An 11432-nucleotide genomic window follows, 5' to 3' on the forward strand; every position below is an offset into this window, starting at 1 on the left:
CAACAGAGTAAGTCCTAAAAGGTTCCGCCCTGTGTCAGGAAGCTCCGGGGTCGGATACCGTATATTTGGAAGGATATGTCATTTCAAGAAAGCCAATGTTTTTAATGCCAGTTTTGCAAGTGGAAAGAGAGTTTTCACCCCGACGAGTTCGTCGTAAACGTATTGGTTTATAACATTTGATGGATAAGTTAGCTCTCTGTCAACCAGTCATATGATTTGCTGACAAAATTCGTGTTTGGTTATGCTAACGTTGCAGAATTTCTGTTAATAAGCATTTGTTTTCCATTTTGTTGAGAATACAAGTCAAGTCTAATCTGAAACCACAATCTGGACAGCAAGTAAGTTTGATTTGATAGATCCAAGTTTTCCATATCAGGAAGTCAGTTTTGCTATCTTGATAAGTTACTGAGTAACAGAACTGCCTTAACCTCATTTGATAACAGACTGCTTAAAGAGCTGGAGCACAGTTGACAGTATTTTAGCCACTGAGTCTTTGGAGCTTTGACATCATGGAGGTAGCTTGTGGACTACAATGTATGATACTGATTCACATTCTGCTGTGCTGTGAATCTCTGTAAGTTTGCAATGTGTTGCTGGACCGTGTCACTATGAACACATCACAGCATATTCTAATTTTGATTGATTTTTTTATTCCAGTCCTCCTACGCAAATGCAGTTTTTGATCCAGGACACCTGGGACAGCTCTCCTGTGAATCATGACCCAATCAGGATCGTTTTCTCTCCTGGGCTAGGAGGGCTGAAGATAGAGGTGTTTGGTCCCTTCTTCAATGACCCAGCAGCTCCTGCAGGGCCCCCCAGTCAGGCCTTCCCTGGTCTCTGGGATTATGAAGGTGGGTAAAAGTGCAGGGAGCTCAGGCTATGCTTTACGGCACTGCACTAAATGTTTTTGTAGACATGCAATATATTTGTTCCAAGAGCTTTTAGGCATTTACTGATAAATCCATGATGAATGGCTACAAATGAAGTGTGATCTTAAAGAAGACAAAATTAATGAGTAAATGGAATCTCATATGAAGTCACAACATTTTTAAACAAAATAGTGTTATTTAAATGTAAATGTAATTAATTACTTTGGAACTTTTTTATGTATTGCTAATTAAAGGAATGCTTTAGCATTTTAGGAAATGTGCTCATTGGCTTTCTTGTCGAGACTTAGATGTGAAGATTTTCATATCAGTTTATCAATATGAAGCTATAGCCAGTAGACGGTTAGCTTAGTTAACCTAACCTAAAATCCACCTACCAGCACATCTAAAGCTCATTAATGTTGACCTTTTCCTTTGACTGATTATAATTCACCAATTAAAAGGTATGTATTTATTCCAGTGGCACACTCCATAACTGAACTTTTGTTGTAATAAACTGCACTGTATTGAACAGGTGTTGTGTTTATGATTCCCATCCCCCCAGTAGTTTTGCCTATTATAACATTGTTATTCCAGTCATGATTTAGTCTGTATGATGCCATTTTAGACCACTCTAAACGCTGAGGAATAAAAATTCAAAGTTCAATGAGGTTGTAGAGACTAGGGACTAACTCTGTTTATGATGCCATAATAGTAATTGCATTATCATTATTATGGTGACACAGCAATTAAACCCTGCAATGAGGTTGAGTAATAACAATCCTTTCTAATTGACCTTAAGTAGGTTCGATTTCCGGTTAATGAGCCCCACATATTTGGCCTCATTAATGTTACTTATTAGACTGGAAACCAACCCCATTATAATCTAGCTAGATAATGAGCATCCTGTTAGGTAAGCGGGAGTGCTGGTCTTCATATCTTACTTCAAAGTTTATATATCTACAATTTTTACATAATATTGTTAAAGTGTAACTTCAAACAAACAACTCAAATTATTTAACGATTGTCATTTTTCTCTGAAATTGGTGTGAATGAGGCCAGTAGCATAATTTAAACCGTTTATTAATGCAGGAACAAAGGTCTGGATTCAATTGTTTTTCTTCTTCATCTTCTTCTCAGTCGTGGAGTCCTTCTTCCTTGATAGTACTAAAGAAAATTACCTAGAAGTGGAGCTTTGTCCGTAAGTACAGACTTAAGCTGTTGTAGCATCCATGTCCATATGTTTATAGCCAGTCTTTATACAAACAAAAATACAATTCATATTTTCATTTCAGACATGGACAGCATCTGATATTATTGCTGTCAGGAGTCGGCCAAGCATTCCAGGTAGGCATAGATCTAGGGTGTTATTGAAGTGGGCAGCAGTACTTGTTAGGTGTTTAAATATTGTCTTGAAATTCTTTCTCCAGCAACAACTGCCCATGGTGTTTAATGCCACAATCACAGGGGACAGGTGGATGGGTGAGGCTCTCCTCCCCTGGTCATACTTTCCTCCCAATATCAACAGGATGAACTCCTACGCCATCCATGGCTCAGGGGAGGAGCGTACATATGAGGCTCTCTATCCCATCCCAAAGGAGGAGATAGTGGAAGGACAAAAACCCAATTTGTGAGTATCCGGACAGTTGTTTGAGGTCATGTACACAGACATTATTTATACTAAAACAACATTTTGTTTTGAATGGGTATTCAAGCAATTTAGTATTGCACTTTCATGATGTCTGGGGACTTGTGAGGGATAGAAGAGCAGTCAAAATCAAAGCAGCAGAGGTCGAGATATCCTGACTTTCAGTCCCTATTTTGGGTCAAGCTCCAAGAACACTGTATCTTACTGTTATGACCTGGCTCAAAAGGCCACAACAAAAGGGAGACACACCATGGTAGAAGTTTAACAAAATGTGTTTATTAAACCAAAATTAACTAGCTGGTGCCAAAGTAAAGGTGAACAAATATGGGTATGTACATCAGTGGTTTCAGTCAGGTCAGGATTATGGATGCATGGAAAATGTGGGTGAGGGTGTTGTAATGTGCAAGAAATAATAACTATCAACTAAAACAACATGTCCAGAAACCAAGGCGAAGGTGGAACCTGTGGAGGGAAACAGATGGTAACAAGTTAGCAGAGAGGTTCGTCCGTCCTCAGCCCAGCAGCGACCTCAGCAGAATGAGAAGACAGAGGGTGCTTCTCAAGTCTCTTAATTGCATCCATGTTTCCCTCACTTGCGTCTTTTCCAACCCAGGAGAGAAGGAACGAGGAAATATGTTTTTAGAGAAATGAAATGTCCTTTCCTTTGAGGCGTGACTCAAAGTGATGTCCATTTCTGATGATGGCGGCAGCTGGATCAGCTGTCACTGGGCTCTAACAGCTGTAGAGACTTTTGGTGGAGTTTGTGTCTGCACACATGTGCACTGTGTTGGTACTAATAAAGTCTCACAGTTATCAGTGCAGAGCAGCTGGATTCTCTGTTACCTGTTTAACAATGAAATAATGAAAAATTATAGGTTACTGTAGCCTATATCCTGCTCAGAGGCACAGGATAATTTCTACTGGCACTATGCTAATATTATCAGTATTTATATTTATTGATTCTGATTGTAATTTCGTTATTGAATAACCCAGAATATGATCATGGTGTCAGGAAATTCAGGGATTTTTTCGATGAAATTTAATTGTAACTTGTATCAAAGTTGACGCTCAGTTTTTTGGCTTTCCGTTTCTTTCCTGTTCTGATATCCTTTAACACTACTGCATACATTTTATTTGCAAGTCACATCATTCCTCACCGATCATCACTGTGTTCCATTATAGGCCTATCAATCCAACGATTTTTTATTTTATTTATTTTTTCAGCGCATACTTTCATCAGCTGATTTTACTCGCGGAGCCGCCGGTTGCTTTCAGATGCTTTGTTCGCTTCATTAGATACTTTGGTGCAGTTTAGTGACTTGTCCGACTCCTTGCGTGTAGCCTATGTTTTATCTTCGTCTATTTGGACTAAACACAGGAATGACCAGCCTCACATCTGACTGAATAGAAATGACGATAAATTATGTAAAACGTGTTTCTTGCTGACAGACTCGCGGACTCTCTCTGTCTTTAATTCTCTCCATAATAAAAGTTGAAGGGAGAGAGAGAAAAAAAGATCTTTCTAATAAATAAATAAAGTTGTGTGTGGGGCTTTTGTTGTTCAGACCTGCAATGAACACATATTTTAAGAAGACAGTGAATCATAAAACAACTCAAACATAAGACTTTGCAGCGATACACTTGAGTTTAATGTTGTCTGTCATGATGTATCTGATCAGGCAGATCAGCTGCAGCGTCCAAACAATAACGGCTACCCAATAAGGGGGCGTGTCGGTCAGTAAAAGACGAAGGATGGATGCACTGGTGTATCCTCGCTCATAGCTCCTCAGAGATCGCTCCTCAGTCCTCGCTTCTCGGAGCGCAAATAAGAGCTTTGGGACGGCCTGCAAGACGTCGGAGCCGAACAACGTCCGGTTCAATCGAGGAGAGAGGAAACGACAAATAAGAGACTTGATTAGCAGCCAGAGTTACAAATAGCCTACAGGGTAATTAGCGCAGGTGCCCAGAGTTACCACAGTCAGCTCTTCCTCTACAAGGAAGAGAGAGATAGGCCACATCCCCTCCTGACCCCACAGGGCGTCACATCTACATTTTCCATAATGCAACTCCATGGCATCTTTTGTTAGATTTCCCCTTACTGGTAAATGCCTAAATCTTGGATTCTCCACGCCCCAGTTTGTAACAAAAGGCTTCAGTTGCAAATTTAAAGTCCCCAGCCAAGATAACCCTACTGACATCATGAGGATTGTTTTTAAGACATCAGCAGGGTTATTTTCTCAGATGTTAGTCCTTCCTCCAGAGCCACAGAGGACATTTTACAACAGTTATTTACAGGCTGAGTTGTACTTTGCGTGAATAGTAAACGGATCTTCATGTGTGAAATTTGTGGAGTGCCCCTCAATCGATTAATTGATTAGTATTTTAATAAATGATTAACTGTTTCACAAATTTTTCAAGTAAAATTGTCAAACATTTGCTGGTTCCATATTCTTAAATGTAAGGATTTTCTTTGTCCTTTGTCCTAAATGAGATCTTTGGATTTTGGCCAGTTGATTAGACAAAAGAAGTAATTTGAAGATGTCGCTTTGGGCTCTCGGAAATTGTGATGAGCATCTTTCAGAATTTTATAGTCTAAACAATTAATCATGAATAATAATCAGCAGATTGATTGATGATGAAAATAATTATTAGTTGCCCTATTTGTGTATGCATGTGTGCGAGAGTATCTGTGACAGTTTTGCACATCCTATATTATCTCTTTTTGTCTCATAGCCACCGCCTGGAGTATTTCCAAAATTTCCGCCTGCAAAGCATCATGGGAGAAGATTGGGTCCAGCCAGAGTCTGATCTGTGGAGGGGAAAGGCCTGAGTGCTCTCTCTCGCTCTCTTGCTCTCTCTCTCGCTCTCTCTCTCGCTCTCTCGCACACACAGACACACGCATGCACACACACCACAGCGGCGGGGCAATAGTACTAACACTCATTGACAGGGAACAAAGGGCAATCAATCTTTATTAGCTGATGATGTCAAACGATATGACAAGAAATATATTATCAGCTTGTCAGAGGGTATTAGCCGTTACACACAATTGTACAAGCATACAGGCACACACGCATTACAAGGTATTGGACTTCACCTTAATTTGCCTCGGCAGAGTGTGACCTACAGCAGTTATACTGTGGATGGTGCCAAGGAATGCTCACTTTGACACTCAGCGCCTGTGTAGCCTGTGCGTTTCACTTCACTGACATAAACCACAGCAGATTCTTGTGATTCTTTGCCCTGACTGTTAAGAGACACTTACACCACATAAGTGATAAATCTGTTCTTTAGAAAAACATGCTTGAGCTCATGAATTGAGGCTGTACTGTATTATCTCCTTTTGCAATATTTCTTTTATTTTATTTTACAATTAAATGTGTTTTAATATGATTGCATATTGTTGGTGAAGTGTATTGTCAGTTTGGTTAACAGGCATCTTCTAAATTGTAATAATATGTGATTATGTTTCAGTGCCATGTCCATCTATTAAAATAATGGTTCATCATTTTGAGAAATATGCTTATTGGTGTTCTTGCCAAGAGTTAGATGAGAAGGCTGCGGTGGAAGAAGCACTCAGATCCTTTACTTAAGTAAAACAACGCAACTGTGTAATTAGAGACAACAATGTAAAAATACTCCATTACATGTAAAAGTCCATCATTCAAACGTACATTTAAGTAGACGTACAAAAGTATTATCAGCAAAATATACTTAAACTCTCAGAAGTATACAGAAAAATGGCCCCTGGCACACATTATCATATTATATTTATCACTCTTCTGTACACTAACTATGTAGCTAGAGTCGGCAGCCGCTTCGCTAAGCCCAGCATAGCATAAAGACTGGAATCAGTGGGAAACAGCTAGCCTGGTTGTGTCCAATAGAGAGGGGAGTCCCCCCCCACCAATAGATCACCATGGGGCCTTATTTTGGAAGCAATATATATGGTAGTTAACGGTAAATGATCAATAATTCATTGATCCTGTTTGAATTGTGCCATGAATTAGTTATATGATGTTTGTCAATTTAGAAAATAATTTTTCATGCAAGTGTAAGACTGAAAATAGGTAATTAGAAAGACTACACTTCCAAATGTTGCATTATGGGCGTCATGACTTTCTCACAGTAGCCACTTGTCTTGCTCGTTTTTTCGCTCCTAGGCTGATGAAAGGACCAGGCGTTAACATTACAAGGGTGTTGGTGTTGGTGTTCGTGCAATTGTGCGAGACAAGAGATGTAGTTAACTGAGCGGTTTGACTCAAAACTAAATGGTTCTATGACAAATTTCTATACCTTCTTGACTTGCAAAATGGACTTTTAAATTGACAAACATAATATATCATGTAATTCATGGTACAATTCAAACGACTTGATTACCATAGGCCTACATGTTTTTTCCAAAATAAGGTCCCATGGGGGACAGTGGAAGGGGAGGGACTTTGCCTCTCTATCATAACAAACAAACAAAGGGACTTCGTCTGGCCAAGAAATAGTCCAGCACATGAGGTAGGTTTTGTTGTCTTTAGATGTAGTCAGGCCAACTGTTGACCCCTGCTCTAGTCTTTGTGCATGAGCTAGCTAACCAGCTACAGTTAGCGCACAGAAACGAGAGTGGTTGTCAATCTTTCATCTCGGTAAGAAAGCGATCAAACATATTTCCCAGTATGTCAAACTATTCCTTTAACTTGACAGATATGGAATATACGTGCACTCATTATGTCAAATGATTGGATGATGTGGATTTTTAATGACAAAAAAAAATCAGTAAACGTGGTTGAAAGCTGCTTGGAATACTGAATTGACTTATCCTGACACTCTGCAGTTCATCCCCCCTCATATATATATATATATATATATCAAAGTCCCACTCACTTACTTTTCCACCTACTTTTCGGAGTTGAGATCACAGACCCTCTGATCCCCAACGCACAGCGGCACACACACGATGACAGGGGACTCACAAATCTCTGTCTCCTCTCCCTGACCCCACGAGTCTTTCCCCCTTGCCCCTGCTACAGCCCTTTGTAGAGCCTATGTATTTATCAGAGGCTCCTCTCGGATCACTGGCTGGCAAAGCGCTTCTCCTGACCAGGAGACGGGGGGCTGATTGATTTTCATGTTGGATGTGTTGCTCTTCGCTGTGGCAGCCCCAAAGCCCATATTGAGCCCTATCAGTTTTAATTGGCGTTCTCGCCTTTGAAATGCGTGCAGTGATTAGGCCTAGAGAGCCCACTGCTTAAGCCCCCTCCTTATCATTGCCTGCAGTGCCTTGCCACCGCACTGCACACTATTCACATGCACACACACGCACAAGGAGTTGGCACATTATATTACACCAGCATGTCTAATAAAATGTTGACTTAAAAATATGTTTTTGCACACATTTAGACAAAAACAAGATCTTCATAAAACATTTTGATGAATACATATGACTATGCACACCCCCTGTGCGCAGGCAGACGGTGTGTGTCCCCACTAAGATTTAAACCCAGTTCTCTTTAATTAGTGTGAAGAGATGAGAGGGGAGAGCAGAACAGGTAGCAACCTCTCCTCTACTGCCAAAGCCCCGGCAGACAAGCAGACACAAGAGCCGTCTTATCCCCCTCAGAAAAACAGACCAGCCTGCTCTAAAACATTCAACACCAGCTTAAGGGTGATTCTGCGTGTCAGAAAACTTTCTGGTGATCACCCCAGACCTAGTTCCTTTTTTTTTTTCTCTCCAAAAGACGTGGGTCTCATTTCTTCAAGTTTAAAAAGTGTTTGAGGGTATGAATAAGGATAAAGTTGTGATGAAAAATAGAACGCGAGGGATAAAGGAGTGATCTCAGAACATGAAAAGAGCGAGAGATTGAAAAAGTGAAAACGGTAATGACTTTGCCTAGTTTTAGGGGTTCTGTGATAGAGACCCAAATGAATGATTCATAGTGGAGCTAATAAGATACTGGGACAATTCGCAGGCTTTGCAGGCTAACAGTATCAGATTCTACAAAGCGATATAACTTATCAACACTATGCAGTACACAATCCTAGTATGGCTGGCTTCCAATAAACCACATCACACAAACAAAAGCAAACTTTGATCAGTGTTCATGTGGGACTTTATCTTACCTGATCACCATCCAAGTGCCATTTAGGCCTAAACTATGGCAACCTTAACACATTTTCCTCAATGACCAAGGCTAAACCAGTCATGAAATATGACAATAACAATACAGCTGTGTTGTGTCAGTCCTTCATTAAGGTTAAAAAAAATAAAGTGAAAAGATTTATAATAAAGCCCTAATGGAAGGAAACATGGCATCCCAGTGCTCCTGGACAAACTGAATGCTTATTAACACTGTCTAATTATTGTCCAACAAGTCCATCATTATTTAGAGGGCTGCAGGTGTGAAGGACAGGAAGAGAGGTGCTGGGCACAAAAAATGGATCTAAATGCTTGTGCTGTATGTGAGTGTGTGTGTGCGTGCATGTGCGTGCGTGCGCGCGTGTGCGTGTGTGTGTGTGTGTGTGTGTGTGTGTGCGTGCGTGCGTGTGTGAGAATGCATGATAACACAGGTACTAATTGCAGTTGAAGCCTGCTAGTGTTGTGCATACGAGGATGGCATGGGTAGAATGTGAGATGAAGCTGTAAGAGAGCCAAGCGAATGCCAGGGACATTAATGAGGGCCAGACGAGTTCTACTCCTCAATAACACTGCAGTGAGTTTGAGAAAAGAGAGAGAGAGAGTAGGAATGACGAGAACAGAAAAGAAATAGGGACAGAGGGGTTTCACCACAGAAGAATGTTAGACAACCATTGCTAAATCAGGCTGGCAAGGGTCTTTTCTTTTCTCACATCCACACATCGATGGATATACAAACCTTTTATGTCAACATGACAAAGACAAATCGCATGCAGGAGCACACATACAAACACAAGTATAAGCTATGGAGTCAGATCAGTGTCAATATTAATGAATGCACACAGAAGGATTCACAAATTTGTTTCGGGGTTTATATGATGTCCACAAACATATTTTTCAGTGCACATATAAATATGTTATGTTGTACATAAATGTAAAACAAATCCACAAAAAAAAGGTTCACAAATATATTTCTGATGCACATACAAATATTTATTGTTTTAAATGTTATATGAATTCATAAATATATGTATTTGGATGTTGTTACATTTATTTACAAACCTGCATTTACAGACTGCTTGGACCCCAGCAGTTCAAAGTTACCCTGGTTGGCTGTTTTGTGTCAAATCGGGATGCTACAAGAATCCACAAGAAGAAAATGAGGGATTTTCGCTTGGATGGCGAATTGCATTCTGGGTTTTAGTATCAAGTAGGCCTTCCTCCTTCTGTTAATTTTTTATTTTTTTTCAGATATTTATTGAAATTATAAACACAAAACAATCAGGGGTAGCTGTATAAGAAGAGAAAATACATAAATAATAACAAAGAAAGGACATAGCAAAATAAATTTAAAAAAGGGGTAATGTGGATTGAAAATAATATATCATCTGTCCAAAAGAAATTTGTCAAACACACAGTTAGTCTTGATTGCCTTCTTGTTCTTAATGTTTTTAATTGTGGTGCTATATTGATGCAGTTCTTGGAGAAAGTGTCCAAAGTGTGGTTTGGAGTCAGTCCATTTTTTCTTGTGGATGTGGATTTTATCTAAAAATAATACCAACTGTCTTTTTCCTTCTCGTTTCTTTCAAAACATATAAGAATGTCTTTTTCCTGAAGTTGAAAAATATATCCAGTTTTCCTTTTCATATAAAGTTCAACATCCAAACAAAAAATTCTACAGTATATACAGGTGTTGATCATATAATATGAATATCATCAAAAAGTTGATTTATTTCAGTAATTCCATTCAAAAAGTGAAACTTGGATATTATATTAATTCATTACACAAAGACTGATATATTTCAAATGTTTATTTCATTTAATTGTGATGATTAAAACTGACAACTAATGAAAATCCCAAATTCAGTATCTCTGAAAATTAGAATATTACTTAAGACCAATACAAAAAAGGATTTTTCGAAATATTGGCCAACTGAAAAGTATGAACATGAAAAGTATGAGCATGTACAGCACTCAACACTTAGTTGGGGATCCTTTTGCCTGAATTACTGCAGCAATGCAGCGTAGCATAGAGTCGATCAGTCTGTGGCACTGCTCAGGTGTTATGAGAGCCCAGGTTGCTCTGATAGTGGCCTTCAGCTCTTCTGCATTGTTGGGTCTGGCGTATCGCATCTTCCTCTTCACAAAACCCCATAGATTTTCTATAGGGTTAAGGTCAGGCGAGTTTGCTGGCCAATTAAGAACAGTGATCCCATGGTCCTTAAACCAGGTACTGGTAGCTTTGGCACTGTGTGCAGGTGCCAAGTCCTGTTGGAAAATGAAATCTGCATCTCCATAAAGTCAGCAGCAGGAAGCATGAAGTGCTCTAAAACTTCCTGGTAGACGGCTACGTTGACCTTGGACCTCAGACAACACAGTGGACCAACACCAGCAGATGACATGGCACCCCAAACCATCACTGACTGTGGAAACTTTACAATGGACTTCAAGCAACGTGGATTCTGTGCCTCTCCTCTCTTCCTCCAGACTCTGGGACCTTGATTTCCAAAGGAAATGCAAAATTTATTTTCATCAGAGAACATAACTTTGGACCACTCAGCAGCAGTCCAGTCCTTTTTTGTCTTTAGCCCAGGCGAGACGCTTCTGACGCTGTGTCTTGTTCAAGAGTGGCTTGACACAAGGAATGCGCAGCTGAAACCCATGTCTTGCATACGTCTGTGCGTGGTGGTCCTTGAAGCACTGACTCCAGCTGCAGTCCACTCTTTGTGAATCTCCCCCACATTTTTGAATGGGTTTTGTTTCACAATCCTCTCCAGGGTGCGGTTATCCCTAT

General features: G+C 39.9%; 1 protein-coding gene across 3 annotated transcripts; it reads left to right on the forward strand.

Annotated features, from left to right (window-relative positions):
* Positions 1–18: 18 nt before the first annotated feature.
* On the forward strand, positions 19–6022 carry lg04h4orf33 (linkage group 04 C4orf33 homolog). 3 transcript variants are annotated; one of them, XM_046047613.1, is made up of 7 exons: positions 36–338; positions 444–574; positions 658–851; positions 2007–2067; positions 2162–2213; positions 2297–2496; positions 5248–6022. In XM_046047613.1, the coding sequence occupies exons 2-7, from the start codon at positions 510–512 to the stop codon at positions 5342–5344; spliced, it is 669 nt and encodes a 222-aa protein (XP_045903569.1). In that variant the 5' UTR covers positions 36–338; positions 444–509; the 3' UTR covers positions 5345–6022. The 3 variants fall into 3 exon arrangements, with proteins under 3 accessions (XP_045903571.1, XP_045903569.1, XP_045903570.1); XM_046047615.1 differs by lacking the exon at positions 444–574 and having other exon boundaries at positions 19–153; positions 653–851; XM_046047614.1 differs by lacking the exon at positions 444–574 and having other exon boundaries at positions 38–338.
* The last annotated feature ends 5410 nt before the right edge of the window (positions 6023–11432 follow it).

This window comes from Micropterus dolomieu, linkage group LG04, assembly GCF_021292245.1.
Source record: "Micropterus dolomieu isolate WLL.071019.BEF.003 ecotype Adirondacks linkage group LG04, ASM2129224v1, whole genome shotgun sequence".
NCBI classification, from domain to species: domain Eukaryota; kingdom Metazoa; phylum Chordata; class Actinopteri; order Centrarchiformes; family Centrarchidae; genus Micropterus; species Micropterus dolomieu.